The 22,412-nt window shown below is 32.8% G+C and overlaps 6 protein-coding genes across 7 annotated transcripts in view; 3 read left to right on the forward strand and 3 right to left on the reverse strand.

Moving 5' to 3' along the window:
- The first annotated feature begins 138 nt into the window (after window positions 1-138).
- On the forward strand, window positions 139-1,482 carry LOC138937824 (ADP-ribosylation factor-like protein 16). Its single transcript, XM_070304465.1, has 2 exons — window positions 139-460; window positions 540-1,482. The coding sequence occupies exons 1-2, from the start codon at window positions 254-256 to the stop codon at window positions 858-860; spliced, it is 528 nt and encodes a 175-aa protein (XP_070160566.1). The 5' UTR covers window positions 139-253; the 3' UTR covers window positions 861-1,482.
- On the reverse strand, window positions 1,071-5,752 carry Pic (DNA damage-binding protein pic). Its single transcript, XM_070304464.1, has 5 exons — window positions 5,470-5,752; window positions 5,237-5,385; window positions 2,090-4,815; window positions 1,613-2,009; window positions 1,071-1,506 (listed from the first exon to the last, which is right to left on the reverse strand). Exons 1-5 carry the CDS (start codon window positions 5,537-5,539, stop codon window positions 1,423-1,425), a joined length of 3,426 nt encoding a protein of 1,141 aa, XP_070160565.1. The 5' UTR covers window positions 5,540-5,752; the 3' UTR covers window positions 1,071-1,422.
- Window positions 5,753-6,879: 1,127 nt separating this feature from the next.
- On the reverse strand, window positions 6,880-9,446 carry LOC138937539 (protein HEXIM1). Its single transcript, XM_070303909.1, has 2 exons — window positions 9,061-9,446; window positions 6,880-8,763 (listed from the first exon to the last, which is right to left on the reverse strand). The coding sequence occupies exons 1-2, from the start codon at window positions 9,271-9,273 to the stop codon at window positions 7,756-7,758; spliced, it is 1,221 nt and encodes a 406-aa protein (XP_070160010.1). The 5' UTR covers window positions 9,274-9,446; the 3' UTR covers window positions 6,880-7,755.
- Window positions 9,447-14,267: 4,821 nt separating this feature from the next.
- Window positions 14,268-15,320, forward strand: LOC138937761 (mitochondrial import inner membrane translocase subunit TIM14). 2 transcript variants are annotated; one of them, XM_070304335.1, is made up of 3 exons: window positions 14,268-14,377; window positions 14,787-14,912; window positions 14,999-15,320. In XM_070304335.1, the coding sequence occupies exons 1-3, from the start codon at window positions 14,375-14,377 to the stop codon at window positions 15,209-15,211; spliced, it is 342 nt and encodes a 113-aa protein (XP_070160436.1). In that variant the 5' UTR covers window positions 14,268-14,374; the 3' UTR covers window positions 15,212-15,320. The 2 variants fall into 2 exon arrangements, with proteins under 2 accessions (XP_070160436.1, XP_070160435.1); XM_070304334.1 differs by lacking the exon at window positions 14,268-14,377 and adding an exon at window positions 14,410-14,518.
- LOC138937760 (growth hormone-regulated TBC protein 1-A) lies at window positions 15,309-18,250 on the reverse strand. Its single transcript, XM_070304333.1, has 7 exons — window positions 17,812-18,250; window positions 17,166-17,367; window positions 16,862-17,092; window positions 16,553-16,713; window positions 16,364-16,472; window positions 16,066-16,251; window positions 15,309-15,966 (listed from the first exon to the last, which is right to left on the reverse strand). Exons 1-7 carry the CDS (start codon window positions 17,829-17,831, stop codon window positions 15,859-15,861), a joined length of 1,017 nt encoding a protein of 338 aa, XP_070160434.1. The 5' UTR covers window positions 17,832-18,250; the 3' UTR covers window positions 15,309-15,858.
- Window positions 18,251-18,727: 477 nt separating this feature from the next.
- The window catches only part of Eif2a (eukaryotic translation initiation factor 2A), a 5,293-nt gene continuing 1,608 nt past the window's right edge, over window positions 18,728-22,412 (forward strand). The window contains 9 exon segments of the mRNA XM_070303829.1: window positions 18,728-18,770; window positions 19,351-19,614; window positions 19,720-19,819; window positions 20,048-20,223; window positions 21,266-21,354; window positions 21,437-21,587; window positions 21,685-21,855; window positions 21,989-22,163; window positions 22,244-22,401. Of these exon segments, the coding sequence (XP_070159930.1) occupies window positions 18,743-18,770; window positions 19,351-19,614; window positions 19,720-19,819; window positions 20,048-20,223; window positions 21,266-21,354; window positions 21,437-21,587; window positions 21,685-21,855; window positions 21,989-22,163; window positions 22,244-22,401 (1,312 nt within the window). The 5' untranslated portion in view covers window positions 18,728-18,742.

Genomic DNA, 22,412 nt, shown 5'->3' on the forward strand with positions numbered 1-22,412 from the left:
TCGATTTAATAAATTTTGCAACTACACGCCTTAATTCGAAAGCGCGTTTTAATTCGATTGTTGATGAAACTATATCGTTTTGCCGGTAAACCTGTTAAATCAATAATAGTTTGTCATCTTCTATACAAATGTGCAAAAGTTCTCATACAAGCGTGAGAACCGCAGCATATATATAATCACCATCAGACGATTCGTAGATATGTCTTAGCATAAAAAGTGAACGAAGATCGACGGCTTTAAATACGAAAAAGAAATGTGTCTCTGTCTTGGGCCATTTAAATCAGGCAAAACTCTCCTAATGAAAAGTCTCCAAAGAGACGAGATCGACAATGCGACTTATACCGTACCTACCAATGGGATAAATTTATTTACTATAAAAAACGATACTGGCGAATTCGACATGGTAATCAAAGAAATCGGAGGTAGCATGGCACCGATATGGAAACATTACTTTGACAAGGTACTCGTATCAGAAAATACAGTCAGGCATAATACAATTTTGAAATAATTGTTACGATACATAATTTACATATTGTTAGATTCATAAAATAATCTACGTAGTGGATACGAGTAATCTTTGCCAAATAAGCGCAGCAGGTGTATTGCTCTATTCCTTCTTGGTGGAACCGAGATTACGAAACGTAAAAGTCGCGCTCATTTTGAATAAAATGGATGTTTCGTACCGTCAGATGAGAAACGAAGCTCTGCTGATGCTGCAATACGCACGTTTACAAAGGGAAGTGACGCAAAAGATCATCGTAATGGAGACCAGTGGAATGACGGGTCAAGGTGTGGAGGATCTACGCGGCTGGTTATTTGACCCGGAAACGCTGAAAGCCACGCTCAATGCTAATAAGTGAGCGACGATTATATCGTTACGCGATGAAAAAGAAAATTATCTTAAAATGCCTCGTCCTTTTTTATTTACACTCGATCTTACAAAGTTATAAAAGTGTACTATAAATTCGAGTACTCTTTGAAGATAATATATTAATGCGTGTTGTCATATACAGTCTACGTCTCACATGTGCAATTCTAAAAAAAAAAAAAAAAAAAAAAAAAAAAAAAAAAAAAAAAAAAAAAAAAAACACTGCTTGTCACTAAGGATGCTAAAAAACGAGCGATGGAGGAATCTTAATTTTTTCATAATCTTTAACATTATAAAACAACATTGGTGATGTATTTATATATATTCGTATATATACGAAAGAATATAGGGATCACGAAAGAGAAGATTTACGTTATTATATGCTGCTTTTGTAATGCCATTAATATCATTGCATGCTACCAATGATATAATAACAAAGATAACTGTATAAACGTTTGCCTTCCCGCATAAATAGCCATTTAAATCTCTCTTATATCTTCTCGTATCCTTACAGATATTTTCCACACTTATAATATTGTTTACTTGTAAAACATTTAATGTATCCTTGTGAGATCTTCTACTATTTTTACAAGATCATCTACCGTCGCTTCCTTCTTCATACCGCTGCCATCATCGATCTATGGAAAAAAATATAATGGATATTAAGATATATTTAAAAATTATAATCAACAATTTGTTTATAAATATACACTTGAGAGGAAACATAAAACGCGATTGACTTACCATAAGGCCCATTGAAACTTCCGTCATTTTGTCGTGGCTTAAATCGAGGAAAGATTCTATTAAATCACCGTCTATAAATCCTTCACATTGCTCCATTTTTAAATCTGTCTTGAAACTCCTCCAGAAGTTATGTTCTATTTTGCCTACACTTTTTATTACGCTGGTTAATTTATCCTCCAAGTTGCGCAGAAATTCGTAAAACGCAAACGGAATTTGCGTCACAAGACCGATCGCACCGCTAACAGTTCCGAACAATACACAACCCTGCGTAGGCGTGCTTGATTCTCCCAAATTTTGCATCACTAATGAACCATGCCGGAAAACGTTGACCATGTCACCTAAATGAAACTGGCCTACCTCTTGCATTTGTTGTCTCTCATCTTCGGATGTTGCGGCACTAGAAACAACAATATATTGATTGCCTCACTAAAAGCTTCACAAACCTACTTATTATTGATAAGTACAATAAGCACATACCTATCCTTTTGACATATAAAAAGATTGAAACAATTTTCAGCCCCTAAGAAAGTATCGTCGTCTAATATTTCAATAGAAGTCATCCAATTGGGGTTGTAATCCCTAGCTATCTCCTCGAAACTGCCTTCCATAGTCTTGTACTGAAGTAATGTGAGGGATCTCATAAGATCACCCACTAAGACAAAATCACTCTTGGTTTTTAAATAAAGCGCTATAATGTTATTAAAATGACTGCATTCCAATCTGAGTTCCTTTTCTGCGGTCCATTCGAATAACCGTACTGTACTGTTGATACTCGCCAAAAGTTTCCCGTTAAATTCTACCAAAGAATAGCAGGAACCCTTGATTTCCTTCTCTGCAACCTGCGTAAGCTTTCCGTCGCTCCAATGATACAATAGTATTCTGCCCATTTTCGGCTCAGTTTCGTCGGCATTTATAAACGCTGTTCCGACCACAAAATAAGAGGTCGGATCCTCGCCCAATCTCGTCGAGATCAGTGATAACGCGTATTCGCTCGGCATTAATGTGTGCGCATGCAGGACCTCAAAAGTATGCTGGTCGATGATGAGAAGATTGTGTACCTCGATTTCTTGGCCAATCTCACTGGCTGTGTGTCCACTGGGTTTGTTGTGTGACGCGATGTGGCTGCTACTGGACATGGAAGCTGCTTGAGTAGATGCGGAATGCCTGACGATACTTACACCGCTGCTCTCTTGCACGTCGACACGCATCGTGATAACGCCAAAAGTTTGAGAGCTTTCCTGATAAGCGATTCTCCTCGGAGACTCTCCGAGCGGAACCGTTCTTATGTGCAGCTTCTGAATTTCGTCAATTGTACCGATCGTGACGGTGCTATCTGTCGCTAAAGCCAGGCTATCGGGATACGATTCCGCGTTCAAGGAACACATATGATTCACTTCCTTGAGATTGACATTGCTAAAGACGAGTTTGTGATTCGAGGAATAAATTACAGTGGGCCTGTCCGAACACGCAAATACATTCGTCGTGGAGAGCGATCGAAAAGTTCTGAGAACCGTAGGCTGTGTTCCTAAGGTGACTCTTTTCTTGTCCGAGAGCATACCGCTTTGTTTGTACAGAGTGAAATAATACATACTGCCGTCACCTAGGGCACAGAGTAAGTACGTGTTGCCCTCGAAACAAGTCATTAAAATAGATCTGGGTATAATCTCGCCTCCGAGAAGCTCCTTATTGATTTCTTCTAAGCCAGGCAAAGTCAAGATACGAACAGATATGTCCGTCCAAAGTCCAACAGCGACAATTTTGGCTTCATTTACACCATCCAGAGGGGAAATATCCAAGCATGCTACTTCGTGCTGCAAGGTGGCAAATCCTTTAGGTACAATCTGATTGCATGAAATTTCCATATAGAACAGATCATTTCCTGTGGCGCAAAGGACTTGGGTACCATTGCAGGCTACCACACTGATGGTTCTTTTATTTTGTGGTTCCCATTCGGAGACGACCATTTTGCTCTCGTGCGAGATTAATCTAGCGGATGTTGGAGTTATTTGTATAAATAAATCATTAGTAACATTGCCTGTATGAAAAGTTTGCTCATCTGCGACAAAACCCGGTATATCTGTCTCTTCAACTTCTTCGCCGTTTAAAGTCAAGATCCTAGTTTGTCCAACAAATGATAATACCAATGTATTATCAAAGTTGCCACCGCCAACCTTTAGAGCCCACATGCCTTTAATCCCTGGTAAGTCAATACTTGCGTGTTCTTGTATGCCAATGCCGTTTCTAATAATTCTGAGAGAACCTTCTTTAAAAGCGCCCGAACACGTCACCATCTGTCCTTGACCCTGTCTTTCCAGATCTACTACAGCCATATCGACAATAGGTGCCAGATTAGTGAAAGTTTCCATAGGTACACAATAGGATCCATTTTCATCTGCTTTTGTAATTAATTTGATCAATTGGGAATCACCTAGACGGCTACCGACATATATTACACCATTATCCAGATAAGTTATACATTCTGGTATACTGATTTCGCCTAATAACTCGACTTTCAAGTCTTTCACTACTTGTGTTCCATCGGGCTTCTTTTCTAGCTCTAAAAACAACATAAATAAATGACCAGCCATATCTCCCAATAAATATCTTAATCCTTGATTATCTACTTTGGCATAGCAAGTAATAGTGCTCTGCTTTATAATCGGTGGTACTACGGCAACATATGTAGTACCATCATGATATAAAATACTCTCCTGCCCTATTATGATTGCGCCACAGATAGGGGAAGGTACAGGTATGACCATCATAGCTTCCCGCTCTACATTATCCTGTCTCCAAGGTATCTTTGAAAATTCTTTTTCCCTCAAATTGATTTCATGTGTTTTCACATGCCTACCATTAATATCTTGATGAATTAAAATTAAAGTAGGATTAGTGCATCCATGGAGAAAATTAACATCTTGCACTTGCTGTTCGTCCATACGAATAGAAGATGCTTTCAATTCTGGATTATCTTTGTCCAAGGGTATAATCTTAAAGAGACCATCGTATAATCTAAGACCAATTACTCGAGCTTTTGGATCAATAACAGCTTTGATCCCAGTTTCGGAAGCTTTTCCGATACGATCTGCCACATTTCCATGAGCCTTTGTTATAATCTCTATGTCTTCTCCTTCGCCCATACATTCCAGAATCATAGCATTGTAACTTGTTGTTAATAAAAACAGAAGATCCTTCTTCTCGTGCTGTCAAAAAATACAAATTTTATAATAAAAAATACAATTTTTATAATTTCAAAAATGAAAAATTTCATCTTAAACAATCTTCAAGACAATACTATAGTTATGCGCAATTGTTTATATAATATAATAAATTTTCATATATAAATTTTACATATTCTCTCTCTCTCTCTCTCTCTCTCTCTTAGAGAGATAATATGTTTTTATCCATATTCTCTCTTCTTATATTAAAAAATATGTTTAAAAAATGATTTATTCATGTATAAATTAGTGAAAATTGAAATAATTATGCTATCTCTTGTAAGCCTCTTATTAATAAAAAACTAATAGACTGAAAGACTTGAAATAAACAGAAATCATATATAAAGATGAATCTTTAAACACACACATACACAAACAGTAACATAACACGTAAAGATAACCTTACCGGCGGTCTGAAGAATTTTATAACTGCTATTTTACCATAGATACCGACTTCTTTTAGGGGTCTCAAACCTTCTGGTGTTACAAGATATATCTCCAAACGTACATTCTTAGCCAATATCAGATTTAAATCCGTAGGCGAAGTAAAATTACCTTGTGAAATAGAATGCAAGGAAACAATTACAAAAAAGCGATATTATCTTTCGCCTTGTAATTTCACGACATTTGATGACTTACCAGTCACGCAGGCAGTGACAGCCGTTGGTTTGTGCGCCGTCACTATATAATGATGGGACATTGCTTTCATAATATATGTCTGGCAGCCGATAAACACTCTTTCGCATATGATCACAAATTTCAACCATTCAACCGAGCACTCTCTTTGCTTGTGTACTTCTGTACTTTTCAATTTATCGCGCCATGAAGTTGGTCACATTTCAAGGGTGTTAAGCAAGTTTACAAGAGGATACCTGTAAGGATGCAGCATTAAATCCGATTCACAAATTTAAAGATGCCTTCCTCTTGAGTCCTGCGCACAATAGAGAAAATATTAGGAATAGGAATAAAATATTAAATATCAGGAGGAGCAATTTGGAATTATTTTATTTCAAACAAGGAAACAGAATAGATTAATTATTTCTGATTTTTATTTCTTTATTTCATTATCCGTTAATCCATTCCGTTCCCTTGTTTGAATTAAAAATAATTCCAAATTGCTCCTCCTGATATTTAATATTTTATTCCTATTCCTAATATTTTCTCTATTGTGCGCAGTGCCTGATGCTTCAAAACGAAATAGCATCAAATGTGATGCTGATGCACTCAAGCTGTTGGCTGCGGTCTAGAAAACGCTAGAAATGTTTCGAAGCATTGCATTAACCAATCAGAGTAAAGAAATTTTTAATCTTTATTCCGATTGGTCAATCAAACTTTGAAGTTTCTTTAATGTCTTCCCGACCGCAGCCAACAACATATATTTTACAAATCACAATTATATAATAAAATAATTTTATTATTAAAATTACTACATATTATATTTAAACGATTGTTTGGCTTGAATTCACGAGATATTTCACATATTATATTTCCTTTCCACATAAACAAACTTTCTGAATTAATTTATATAATTTATTGTTATTATATATATATCGTTTAAATATAATATGTAGTAATTTTAATAATAAAATTATTTTATTATATAATTTTGATTTGTAAAATATATGTTGTATATATATTTGTTTATTTATATGTTGTATATATATTTCATATATATTTGGTTATTTATATTTATGGTTAATGTTAATTTCATAGAAATCTGAAAGAATGAAAATAATTAAATTTCATATGTAAATATGATTATTTCTTTTACTTTTCCAATTTAGTATCTCAATATATTGACAATCCATGTTCTTTATATACATATATATATATTTTTTTTTTCTGCAAGTTATATATATATATATAACTTGCAGAAAAAATTCTTATTTCATAATATAATTTCATTTCATATAGCACAATATAATACTATAATCATATTCAATTCGAAATCCAACTGTCTAATCTAACTTGAGGATAAAATATATTAAAACAGAATACGTATTATATATATACATATATACATACATACATATATATATTAGAGCAGAACTTAAGATTTATTAAAAATCTCAGAAATATAAAACATATTTTTGCATATCTTACATTTTCAGACCATAAACTAACATCTTTTGTCTTATTTCCTAAAACTATACAATTGTACAAAGATTTTTAATACATTTCTTCTATAATATAATTTTCTCATCACATGTTTTCAGTATATTACATATAATACATATATTTTTAATGAATTTAAAAAAGAGAATTGTGCCTTTATGTACTCATGCGCATAAGTCTGTGTTAGTTGATGGTCTGTAGACCGTCCATTTATAAATCCTAGCATTTGTAATTGGCAGTATGCAAAAGGACAAAAATCAGGCTGAGAAAACGTAATTAAAGTGCATTGTGTACGATACTAAACAGGAGAAAAAAGCAATGTGTGATATATATGGTAAATATTTTTCAAAGCAAATAATAAAATAAAGATCAAATAGATGCGAAAGAGTAGTTTTTCTATAGATTCCTATTAATCCTACATTTATCATGTTGTTATACATATATGTATCCATATACTGTGTATATATGTACACATACACACACAGTCTTAAAGAAAAAAAAAGAGTGTAAACCAGCAAACTGCAACAAGATATTAAATAACAGCCTAACAAGATTTAGCAGATATCAGAGAAAGATTGAAAATACTGTTACAACAAAGTTTACTGAAAAATTCGCCATTTTTAAATATATGTAAGGTACATATATTGAATAAATGCATACTATGTATGCTTCGCTATTGATAATTTTATAATATTGAATGCAATGTTAATATACGTTTATAATTAATTGGACCGTATATAAATACAAATCCACCTTGCTGTTTGTTGCTCGTGAACGCGTTTTTCAATTTGATTCAAAAGGAAGTAGAATCTATGTAGGAAAACTACCAGTTTCGTTCATAACCATATGCCTGTTAGAGAAATTAGTAGGTGTTATAGATGTTCTGGGGCTTCCGCTTTGGCTAGTATCGCAGCTATCATTTTTTTTATCTGTTCTTATATTATTATCTAATCTAGATTTGTAAGTATGCTTGGGAGATGTTCCCGGACTTGAAAAAGAGCAACTACATCTACTTTGGTTGCTATTGCTAGAACTGTCGCTGTCGCTTTCACTGTCGACACTAGACTCGGAACTGCTCGCGCATAATCTTTTTTCAGTACGTAACATTTCATTTTCCCGTCTTAACTGCTCGTTCTGCTGTATTAGATCATCAATCCGTTGTTGACATAACTTCAATTTTTTTGCTATCTCGGAATCTGTAGTAGATACATTTTTATTTTCCGAATCTCTTTCTTCTATTTGATGAATGCTCTTATTACGTAATCTTTTTGTTAATGAATCCATTTTGGCTTCTAAATGCCTGTATTCCTGTATTAATTCTGTTTTTGTCAAAGTGCTCAATCTTTCCTCATGAAGGTCTTCATATGCAGTCGAAAATTCTTTCGTTAGAAACTCCTCTTCATCTTCCGGAGACGAATAAAAATAATCCTCGTCGGAATCTACGCTAAAACTGGAATCACGAGTGCGCGGTGGCGCTGGTGGTTTTTGAAACATGGCAGGTACTTCCAATGATGCGGCTTCTGATAATTTTTGTTCGAGATCAGGTAGATCGCTATGATCATTCATAAGAAATTGCGTGGTATTATATAGAGCTGGTGGTTGCCTATTAGTTTTTGCAATTCTACCGATGCACCTGCTCCGTAACTGTTGCTGATAAGATAATTGTTTCAGATACGGTTTTAATTTCCTATGCTTGGGTTTACCCCTGCGTGTTTTCCTCTTTTTTGCTGCGATATCTTCATGTTGACCGCCGTCTTGATCACCGCTACCGCTACCGCTTTCCAATCTTCCATAGTTCTTTATGAGTGATGCTTTATACTGTAAAATATATATATATATATATATTATTTATATACAAAACAAAGGTATCATAATAAATAAATTCGACCAGTGAAGTTAAACTGTATGAGTAATTGAAGCTATATATACAAACAACACAATAAGTAAAAAACATTTCAAATATAGACTATATTAATCAAAAACTATTATGTCAATCAAATATATATTTGATATATACAATTGACCCATATATACGGTGAATTAAAATTCGTGACGTGTCAGTGACTTATTTATCATCAAATGTTAAATTGTCGTAAGATGATGCCGCTTCCTTACCTTATTACCGTTGGAACGATCAACGTTCGCTTCTCGTTCCGCGCTCTCGCCGACAGATCGCGGCACCCGTTCGAAAAACGGGCGTGATGACGCCGCAGGCGTTGGCTCCGCTTTTGCGGAGTACACGACGCGAAGGGCGTCATGTACTCCGCTATCGGCACCGACGCCGCCCGACGCTTTCTTCGCCGTCGTTTCCGCCTCGCACGTCTCCATGCACACGATATCCACCAAAATCCGTTAATTCACGATGGCACAAATGTGCTCCGCCGTTAGAAAGTCTCCCTCGTGCACTGGTATACGCCGCCACGGCGCTAGAAACCGTTCGCTATCACCGTAAACAGCGACTGGCTCGCCATGTTTGATCTGTCCGTGATTCTCCTTACGATAGCGAGGCGGAACATGCTGACGTATTGTCCCTACTTCGGTCCCACCTCTCCTCGTATTCGCACAGCGCAAGGCAGCGCAGTTGCGTTCTGTTCTTTTCAATTCGCGGCGCCTCATCTCGCGCACATTGCTTCGATCCCGCTGGATCCGCGCGTTTTTCACTCCCTCGATAATTTATCATTAATATCATATGCATATAATTATATTAACGTATGTCTTTCTGTGTGTGCCTAGTACATATATATATATATATATATATATATATATATATATATATATATATATATATATATATATATATTTATTCTTTATGATGATTATATTAGCTGTAATTTGTGTTGAGATAGAGTAGCAGTTACAATATATAAAAGCTAAATTATAGTGGTTTCTATGGCAAAATAATTTTGTTATATATATATATATTTCTTTTCTATTCTATTGTATTTTCTCTGTTAGAATTTAATGGGACCATAAAACTATATAAATGTAACTTTAATGTGTGACATAATTATGAATCTTAAGATTCGTTAAACTAAGATATATATATATTTTAACAAATTAAATTATGTATTTGATTTGTTAAAATATAAAAAAATAACCGCTAAACCATCGACTTTATTATTATTATTATTATTATTATTATTATGCATACGGTACCGTCATACTGATCGAAAGATGTACGTACATAAGTATGCGCGTTTTACCTCATCGTTCTTGCATCCACAGAACGATATAAAATTTTTATTACCCAATGATCTCTCTAATCGTGAAAATTGATTTCCTCGCTTTTTTTTTTAAATAAGTAATAGATCTGTTCTTAATTTGCGGTTTCTTATATTCTCTGAATTTAAATTAATAAAGATACATATTTGTATCCTTTAATTTATATAAATTATGTGTTGCCAAGCAATAGCCTACACTCTCAAGACTCATTTTCATTTTACTCGCATACTTAAATTGTCATTATATTCGATGACTATGTGGATCGCATAAATTGATAACTATATAAAGGTAAAAAATACCCGGTGCAAGCAAGATTGCTCTATTAAGTCAAAATGCGCGTTACATGTGCAACATTGATGACTTCGTGTCGCGGTAAAATACGACTTTCGCAATGCCACTCTATAATAACATCATTTACTGCAAAATGCAATTTCACATCGGGTCATCGTACTCTATTATCTTCCGTGAATCGATGATTCGCTCTCTGTAAAAAAATGAAATCGCTTCTTGTGCAAGAACAACAAAGGGGAATTGCGATAACGCTCGCTCACACAAGAATGTATCTTTCAATTGAGCGAAATGCGCAACGTCAATTTATTTATCGGCATCGTTACCGCCGATGATATTCCTCGTTAATTGAAGATAAATATCGTTAATACGGCGTGAAATATTGCGCGGAAAAAGAGAGAGGATTATCAATCGCGAGAAAGAAAAAGCGAGAAGCTCTCGCGAGTTATCCTGAAGAGGAAATGCACACATAACGAAAACGAAACAATGGTCTTAACGTCCTGATCCTTGCGACGATTGGCAGGAGTGACATTAGAGAGTCCATTCGTTTATTTTAATATACACGTGTAAAAGCATTACGTGCGCCCGTTACACGATTCGCGAGCTCTCGCACACGCACGCAATCACGCGTGCACACACAACATATGTGTATATATATATATATACAGGGTGTTTCAGAAATAGATGGCCAAACTTTAAGAGTATATTTTACTCACTATGAGGATGAAAAAAAGGCATGTAAACACGGAAACGCTACCTTTTCAAGTTATACACATTTTTTATTTAGAACACTTGAAACTGATGTAAGAATGTTTCATTACAGAAATTGCTGGAAATGATTTCCTTCCGCATTAATGCATACCTCTCATGGATTGTCGAAGACGTCCAAAAATTCCCCAAGTATTTTGTATTTTGTCAAACGAAGCGATAATACGATTTCGGAATATTTTTACAGTAGCAACAGGAGTATCATAAATGAGTCTCATAATAAGATATTCCCGTAAATAAAAATCCAAAGGTTTCAAATCGGGAGAACGTACAGATTAGGCGATATCATTTCCAATCAACAATTCATGAAACGTGTCGATATAAGGCATGTTGTCCAATGTAAATAAAAAATATTTATAACTAGGAAAGGAAGCGTTTCCAGACCCATGTTTATATGACTTTTTTTCATCCTTATATATAGTGAATAGAATATGTTTTTAAAGTTTGGTCATCTACTTCTGAAACACCCTGTATATATATATATATATATATAAAATATGCCGATGTAATCCGCCACGGGAGCAATACGGGGACTATAAATACGAGGAGTCGGCCACGTGGGAGAGTCGCGTATCCCATCCTCGTAGTTCGTTTCCTTTTTTTCCTTTTCTGTTTCTCTTCCGTCTCTAAATATGCCGATGCCATTCCTCGCCTTCCTCCGAGGGGTATTTAACTTCACTCTCACTCGCCCGTGCCCTGTACGAGCGCGCGCGAACGCTATCACAAACAAAAGAGTGAAAGACGTTTATGCCCATGGGACAAAGATCGTCGCACATAAATCGTACAGCATGTAAACACCTCGAGCCATACATATAAACAGATTCGATCTGTAAATATATATATATATGTATATATATATATACTCTCGATAGATGTGATATAATTCGGATCGAGCGTGCGTATCGCACTAACTAATATATTTGCATATTGCGTATGTTTCCTGTGTATCAATTCACGTGCGCACGACCTTAAAAACGGCGGGCATCGTACACAGATCTAGGCGAGAATATATATATATATATATACATATATGTAACGTATATAAATGTGCCGCGAGAGAACTAGAAAGGAGAAACGTCGGTGTAAAGATTGCAAAAGAATACGTTGTAATTTTTATTTTGTAATGACAATTTCGCTGGTCCAAACGTTTAATGTGCTATTGAACACGCTCTTTTACGGTATTAAGAAGGCTGTCGCACACATTAATAAGTGTGATACATATATACATATATGTACATATATATATATATATATAATATAAAAGCGCATAAGCGTAGCAAGTGGCTATATCTCTAAAAATTCTGTCGATGTAAAATTCGATCGTATATTATAATTTCGAGTGTCTCTCGTAAAAGTTGAATATCTTACTGGTACATTGTATATATATGTACGCCGAGATATATACATATGCTGTTGCGTCAATTTTTGCGCGTGTGCCATGGTCCACTCTGTGATTTTAAATTGCCAACGGACGTGCGCATCCTTCGCCCCGCGCGATCATCATTTACAGACACACACGTACACATCCGTGCTTCTTTATCCGTGTATCTACCATGCGCTATCTTTCCACGCTGAACCTACTTTTCGCTCTGTGTATGTTGAATATATATATATATATGTGTGTGTGTGTGTCTATGCTGGCTCGCGGCGCAGATGTAAAATACACTTACAATATAACATCGGGCGAGTGTGACTCGTTTGGGCAGAACACGATACGGCGTAGAGCTCACATTTTCCCTTTTCTCACCTTAGTTTGATGAAGAGAGAGAGAGAGAGAGAGAGAAAAATCGTACGAATCGGGCGACCTTATTACATTTTCCTCTATGGTATTACAAAAAGAGACGGATATCTGACGAGATTTCACGTGCCGGATTCAACTTTCTTATGTCCCCGTGTCAAAATGATTGAGTCTTTTCAGGTAAGAAAAGTAGTAATTTTGATGTAATTTGACGTTAAAATTACTACTTTTGCTACCTGGATTACGTTCGTTGAAAATTAACGCTTTTATATATCCTTTCGAACAGCAATCGTCTTGTGTTTTCTGATTCATAATCTTAATATATATTGTAATTTTATATATAGAATGAGACGAATTTGATACGAAGAAATGCATTTTATTATTATTATGGATGTTATTATCACAAATAAACATAGAAGATATAACAGTCTAGCGTAATTAGACAGTTACACCATATATTTCGTTACATATATGTATACATATATGCAAATATAACCGATGATAAATGTAACTCGCGCACCTGTAGTCTCTTTATAGTCGCGTCTTTGCATATATATAATATATACGTACATATACATATTAAACACAAGATTGAAAAGAATATCCGTGTGCTCTTCATTTGATTTTTAATGGCATCCAAAAGCTGAAATTCAAAATGACACGCAAATGACATTCAAAAGTTGAAATCGACCATCATCGAGCAATGACGACTATACCCAAGCAGAACAGAATAATATCACAATAATATCTGAAATGACATCATAATGACTTTTGATGTCATTTGATATTATTGTGATTTTCTCTTCTGCTTAAGTATCTTCTAATTTCGTATGCGTGTATATATATTTCCGTATAATTGTTTATATATATATAAAAGATGAATCTCATCCTGCTTGTGACATTATCTAATAAATTTTTAATACATTTACAAAATATCCATCCGTTTTAGCTATATTCTCTCTATCTTTATTTTTTTCTCCATTCAAAATATGAAATATATATCATTCATCTTTTCTTCTTCTTTTCTTTTGTATAAAAAAATTCATACTTTTTATAAATTTTGTATCTAAAAAAGAAAAACAGAGAGCTCTCTTTTCTTCCATACATTTTGCTTATACTTTACGTATATTATATATACATTTTATATATTTTATTTATTTAAAATGTAACGATTTATATATTTTTTTTACTAAGATTTTTAAAGATTAGAAAATAGAGACGAAAAACGTAAAAATAAGTGTAAGATCGGTAATGCATTGTAACGATCTTATCACGAACAATAAACGTTTTCAAAAACAGCTGTAGATGGAGCGAATATAGCAATGTAGCTCGTTAGGTTAGCACGCATTAGTCTAATATTGTTCCTCTTGGTGTATATACAAAATTACATCTGCTGTTTCGAAACTAAATAAAATGGTAAGGATTCTGATGATTTTGTCAAAAAATATTTAAAATCATATTCTATATGTTGGAGACACGAAAACTATAATTTCTATTAATGATAACATCCGTTGAGAAACGTAAAAACGAATAAATGCAATGGCGAGGCTATCGAAGGTATATAACATTTCATCATTTTTTTTTTTCACATCGATGAACATGTAATATTATTATCGTAAAATAAAAAAAACTTTACTATGAAAACAGAAATATAGTTCCTATTAGATGTCATTGATATTCAATGCTGATAGCACTGATAATTTTAAAATTAACAGCTGAAGGTTAAGTTTATCCTTTATGACTTTATGATATATACTTAATATATATGTAGATGTAAATGTAAAAAAAGAGTAAATGTTGTAGAAAAAAATTAATTTTTCTTTAGGCGAGTACTGCTGTGGCAGCAGGTATTGGCCTCGCTGCTGTGGGCTTTGCCGGTCGTTATTTGCTCAAGAGAATGCCAAATTTATCGCAGAAGATGGCTGAGACAGTGAAGAAACTAGATTCTCAGGTAGAAATGTATTTATTTTTTTTAAACAGATTTTATAGCTATATTTGCATGCATATGAAAGTATTGACGCTCTTTAACATTTGTAGTCACTAGTGAACACCAAGTATTATAAGGGTGGTTTTGAGCCAAAAATGACTAAGCGAGAAGCTAGTTTAATCTTGGGAGTGTCGCCCACAGCTAGTAAAGGGAAAGTAAAGGATCAATTTAAAAAAGTTATGTCTGTAAATCATCCAGATCGTGGCGGTTCTCCATATATTGCTGCAAAAATTAATGAGGCAAAGGATTTACTTGACAAATAATAAAATAAGATCATGTAGTACATATTTGTAATATATCTGATTTTTATGTTACTTTAGGAACCAAATTTTAATGTACATAGTTATTAATATTATTTTATCTTGTATATTATCTACCCTCTATAATAAATAAGCTATTTTTTTGAAGCTGCATACTAGACCTGCTAATTTTACTACATAATTTCGATATTCTCAATATCAAGATTAATAATTTTGCAAAAAGTTTATGCATAAACAAAGGCAGTATATATACAATATTTAGTTAACATTCCTATGTCATTTCTCCATAAAATATCATAATTATACAATTTTCATTATCTTTTGTATCACAACTAACATACTTTATATATGCTTATCTTTGATAAAGTATAAGATACATTTTCTAATTTTCGTTTTTTTATTATATTGTATATACAATAATAACCTAAAATAAATTTAAAGTAGTTGAGAAGATGTGTCATCTGTAGTTTTTTACATGACTAAATAAATTTTCTTGAAACGTTGTATTTACAACAATAGAGCATAGAATAATTATGCAATAACAAAATATATATAATACAATTTTACATGCATCCATTTTGCAAAAGATGCAAATGAATAACATAATGACTAGAATATTTCGGTGTATGTGAAAAATTTGATCAATACTACTATCGTTCTAGCTTATCTTGCTTTTGTTCTATACGTTGTTGCGTTACTTTTGTTCTTAATTTTGCTATTGTGTTACCAGGCAGTGATCCAGGTACTTTAAAAATACTCTGTAAAATGAGAAAAAAATCTATCTCAATAGATATCTACTCGCTTATTTACTTATTGTTAGTCAATATTTGAGCTACATACAATGTATAGTTTTATACCTGCATAAATTCGTGACATCGCAAAACAATACTATCTTTTGTTATTTCTTTGAAACATTCAGCTAATGTTGTAAAATCTTGACAAGCTAACAGATTAGATCTGTTCCTTTTTATAAGCGTCAATGCGACACGGAAGATAATTTTGGTACCCTCGTAAAAAAGACAATCCCAAATACGTAAAGTAGTCTGCAAATTCCACAGCATTTAACATTTCCAATTCTTCTTTTGGATATATTGAAAATATTATAACATGTATTTTTTTAAATTATCAACATTATAATAATTATATATAATATACCTCTATAGGTAAGACCTCTGCGAATAAGCACACAAACCATTTTGTTGTAATTACCGCCCAAGGCAGTCCTAAGTTTGTAACATGTTGATAAATATCAGGCATTTTTATCCTATATACATAAATAATATATAAAGATACATATGAATATTATTGATAAGTGATATTTTAGTAAATTTTGTTACGTTTTACCTTACTAATTCTGCAAGCACATCGATATCAGTAAGTAAACCATCCATAGTACGTGTGTAATAATCTGGTAAGATTTTGTCAATTAATACTTTCAGTAACCAAAATGCTGTCTCTTCGCTTTTTGTTACAAGCAAAAGTAAACCTGCTATGTAGTTTAAACCCTAAAAAATATAAATATATTGTAAAATAAGATGCAATAATAGGAAAAACATCTTGATTGAAGCCTTCAATATAAAACAACTTGTGTATTTATTATTTATTAAAAATATTTGTATTTATACGTTTGAGAGTTTATCTTTTGGATGTTACCTGACAATATCCAACAGTTTTGTTTTGATGAGCAAAAGCTAATAATACATTATATAATTGATGTTGTTGATTCTCTGTATTATTAAAGAATATATTATCTGGAAATGTTCTTGGGAGATCAGTTTTTATAATTTCAACAATTTCTGTATTATGTGGAGATTGCAATAATTTTTGATAAAGTTCTGGCGATGTATTTTTTATTTCTTCTCCTCCACTCACAGCGAGCCATACCTGTGTGACCCCCAATTTATTATAAGTATTTAAATTTGAAGTACAATAAATAGAACTTTATTATATGTATTACCAATCCTCTATGTTCTCCTGGAATACCTTTACGAACATATTTCTTTATGGTAATGCTTCGCTGTAACGATTTTCCTTCGCCAATAATTTTTGACCATTTCTTGGCCATTTTTGCAAGAACCTTAAGATACTCTGACATAAAATCTTCATAAGTTTCATAATCGAAATCGCGTGGTCGTTCGAAACCATATTCGTCCACATCACTAGAAAACATGTATAAAATTCCATACAATATAAATAGAATTTTATAACATAATTAATTGATATATTGATTAGTTAATTGTAAGATGTAGATGATAGAAACATAAATGTCGCATTTTCATATTACTTTAAATATGATATAAATGATTCACGTGTGAAATGATATATGATAAGGATGATACATAAGAAATGGAAAGAATAAAAATAAATTTTAATAAATATAATGAGACAATAAGTATACGAAGAGAAAATAAATTAGAGAGTTTTTCTTATTTAAATTCGCCCACATAAAGGGGCGTATACACGAGAAGGACATAACCTCGATAATATGAAAATAAAATAAAATAGATACGATATATTTTCACTGTATTCGTGCGGATGTTGACGGAATACGATAGGCCTCGTGTGTGATATCGTTTAATAAAACTGATAAATAAAACACTCACCTGAAGCATGAACTTGCCATGCCCTATGTAATTCGGCAGGTGTCAAATGGATCTATGCGACTGCATATAACTCCGTCCATAGATATTCTACGTACGTCTACGAAATTTTGTTTACTCAAGCAAACATCGATCACAGAAATATTTCGGAGCACTGTGCGTTGCTTTTATCACACGCGGAGCACAATAGGTCTTATGGCGCGCGCGTTTTGTTTTACACGGATATTCTGAGTACTTCTGACAGGAATAACAAAATGAGACAAATTATTCGTGAGTGCAAGCGTGACACAGATTTCTGTCAGATTATAGAAATTTATTATCGCGATATATATCGCAGCCGACAAAAACATTTAATATTTCGCAATCATATGTCTCTAAATATAGATTCCGTCCCCCTCCTCGTTCTTATGTAAAGTATATACAATCACTTTTATAACGAGACGACAAAGGATACAATACGACTAAATATATCGAATCGAATATATACAGATTAATCATGCCAATGGATCGCACGACTCATTCAAAATATATTTCGCGAGTCATCGTGTACAAAGTATTATCGAGAATCGCGCATATCATATCCTATCAAATATTCAAATGATAATTTGAAAAAACGCGTCAATCGATTGCATATATCGAAGGGACGCGCAATATTTAATTTCTAATAGTTTATATAATTTAGATGAGAAAAGAATCCCTGTAAAGACACATCATATAGGCAATATGTAACGACAATATGTAAACAATTTATATAAACGTAATTTTGAAATCTACGGCACAATCTTATAATTGCATCTCTTCGCAACTGAAATTGGGCATGCACACGATTTGTCATGATGCGATCGCATGTGCCGGAAGTGTCCAATTTCAGATCGCACGGCCAATACGTAATGTCGATGGTACTACACGATAACCACATGGTAACGATAGTAAGATGGCTTCGCCGATTCCCTGCGTCGCTGGTAAGCATTCTCTCAGATTTTTACGTGCATCGTGTACGTCGCGCGAGAGTGTCAATCGTTGATTGAACGTATAATTGTCCTCGTAGTAATTCGCTTCTCAAAGGATGCGCGTATCCATTTACAACCCCTATTAGACGATGTTCCACATAGTGCACCGTTTCTCGCGATAAACGTGATAGACATGTGTCTCACAGCATCGAATAATTCGAACGTATTTATGGTAACAACGATGTTGAAACGAATTCTCGCATTATAATGTTTATAAATTATAAACACAATTATAAAAGATACAAAATTTTGAAATATTATGTTCTAACCTGTAACTGCTGACGTGTTACTTTCCAAATGCCAACTGTTGACATAAGTTTTGTGAGAGTAATAAGATTGAAAAAAATAATAATTGTTGAGGCACGTTCTCACCTCTTGATATACATTTATGTCACAAAAAGTCCATAAATTTAATATTGTAAATTCTATTTGACAAATATGTACAAGAATATACACATAGACTAAATATTATTTGTATTTTTATTATATGCAAGAAGAAAAAGATATTAATATATTTTTAATATATATATAGTGAGAGGATCCACTGGTATAAATCTAGCGCAAGGTCCACCATCTTACGAATCAGTCAAAACATTTCCCAAAGATGACAGCAGAACCTGTAAGGCTATGCTCTTTAGTCCAGATGGCCAGTACTTTGCATGGATTAATGCTGTTAGTGTTAAAATTGTACTATGCGAGACCTGGAAGATTGTTGCCGAAATTTCGCGACCTAAAATCTGCTCTATTCAATTCTCTCCCCATAGTACATATCTTGCAACTTGGGAACCATCTTTTGGTAATTAACTTTAAATCATATATATGTATGAAATATGCATAGGTAAATTTTTAATGCTAATTTTATTATACTTATAATAGTAAAAATATTGTAATATGATTTCAGTAACGCAAACAAATCCTCAGGGAACACAAAATCTTTACATATGGAAATCTGAAAATGGTGAATTAGTTCACAGTTTTATGCAAAAGAAACAAATTAATTGGTAATATATCGCTTGATTTACATTGTAACTCCATTTTTTCTTATTATTATATATAAACTTAAAGAGCTAAAGTTTAGTAACTATAATAACAATACAAACACCAAATAACAGTTCATCTGGAAGTCAATTTTGTATATATTGCTAACATTGTTATTATTAAATATATGTAGTTATTATTAAATGTGTGTATGATGTGTAGAAATAATTTCAAGTTTATTCCAATAATAGGGAACCACAATGGTCAAGTGATGAAAAACTTTGTGGATTATTAAATGGTGCAAATGTTCTTTTATATGAAGATAACAATTTTGATAGATATGTACACAAGATAAGTGTAGCCAAAGTTACCAAATTTAGTATAGCACCTGGTAATGCTCCTTACCATATTCTCTGCTGTATGCCTGGTAATTATATCTATTATTATAGTACAATATTTTTTTTTATACAACAATATATATAGTCAGTACTCTAATTATAATATAATAGGATATCGGAATGTGAAGATAACTATATCTACATATCTTAATGATATATATAGCGGTTAATAAAATTGTACATAAAATGAGATAGCATTTGCTGTTGATACTTGATGAGAATCTTATTATGAAACACATAAGTTGAAATGATTTGGAAGTAATGGCATTGACTTTATGCTACAATTTACAAAACGCTATTTTATTTCAATTTTATTTGTTTTAAAGCATTGTTATTATTAAATATATGTATTTGATAGAAATCAAACATATATGTATCGATAGAAATATAGTGAAAGTGGCAAAGTGAAGATCTTAAAATAATTTTCTCACCATATATATTGTTTTATAATATTATAAAAAAACAAAAATAATGGCTCACATATTGGCGTTTTCCAAAATACTCAAATATGAAACAGGATCTATACTATGGAAAATTTTCCTAATTATTATACAGTAATATACAATTTGTAAGTATCTTTTTAAACAGGAAAATTATATTGCTGTATGTAACAGAATTGCACAATGTAGTCCTTAAACATTTATCTAGATTCATATAAAATATTCAAAATAATTTAAGTATCTATATTTATATTGAATCATATATGCTTGTATATAATGTACAATTAAATAGCACACCAAATGCAATACACAATTTGTAAGTACCTTTGTAACATAAGTGTTACACATCATTATTAATTGTAACATAAGTGTTACACATCATTAATTATATTTATTTGAAAAGTCAACAAACTAAAATTGATATGTGTATTGTTATTACAGCATTCTTCACATTTAGTAATATAATAATTAATTAATTTATTATTGATTATTTATATATATGATTTATTGTTTATGTGTTTTAAAAACTATATGCAAAAAATATGTACGTTTTTAAATTGAAAACATTTATGTTACTTCATAAAATTTTAAATATATTTAAATTAAAGATTTTTTAATATATATAATTTAGGAAAGCCTGGTCAACCTTCATTTGGAAGATTATTTCAATATCCAAAATTTGAGATTGGAGAAGCACTTGCGAGTAAAAGCTTTTTTCAGGTAGATCATTGAATTTATTCTAAATTCCTTATAAATATCTGTATACATTTTCTTTTACTCAATATTAATTTGCGGTTTTTAGGCAGATAGAGTTGATATTTATTGGCATCAACGTGGGACAAATGCATTATTGATGGCAAGTACTGAGGTTGATAAGAGTGGTGCATCATATTATGGAAAACAGACATTGCATTATCTCAGCACAAAAGGAGATACTGCTATGGTTACGTTCAGTATGTTAACAAAAAATTATTCTTTTCTTGTATTGATAATTTAGAATATCTAAGACTAATTCTATAGTAATATTATAATGGAAACTCTTCCAATTAGGTAAAGAAGGTCCTATACATGCGGTAGAATGGTCTCCCAAAAATACTGAATTCTGTGTGATATATGGTTTTATGCCAGCTAAAGCAACATTGTTTAATCTTAAATGCGAAGCGATTTTTGAGTTTGGAACATTACATAGAAATAGCATATATTACAATCCACATGGCAACAATATCCTTTTACTACTTTAATATCTGCTGATAAATCCATATATATCAAATCAGTATAGTTAATCGAACAATAATTAACTAATACTTGTAATAGAAAATAACAATATGCATTAATTTCCTTTACTACTGTGTACTATTGCTTTTGGCTGGATTTGGCAATCTTAGAGGCGGCATTGAATTATGGGATATCGCTAACAGAAAACTTATTGCTAAAACTGATGCACCGGATACTACACTACTCCAGTGGTCGCCAGATGGTGAACATTTCGTAACAGCAACTACAGCACCTAGATTACGAATGGGCAATGGGTAAAAAGAAACGTATAAAAAGATATGTTCAGTTTTAAATACATTATACATGCTGTAAATTAATGGACATGCATTATTAGATTTAAGATTTGGCATTACACTGGTTCATTAGTATATCAACGACCTTGGAATAATCAAGAAGAACTGTGGGAGGTGGTTTGGCAAAATTTCCCTTTGAATACTTTCTCACTGAAACCTATTAATTATAAAGCAGTCGAGGGTATTGTCAGTACTCTGCGTTGATACCAC

Source organism: Polyergus mexicanus, unplaced genomic scaffold (assembly GCF_030449975.1).
Source record: "Polyergus mexicanus isolate NDT 795.1 unplaced genomic scaffold, iyPolMexi1.0 SCAF_11, whole genome shotgun sequence".
In the NCBI taxonomy this organism is placed as follows: Eukaryota; Metazoa; Arthropoda; class Insecta; order Hymenoptera; family Formicidae; genus Polyergus; species Polyergus mexicanus.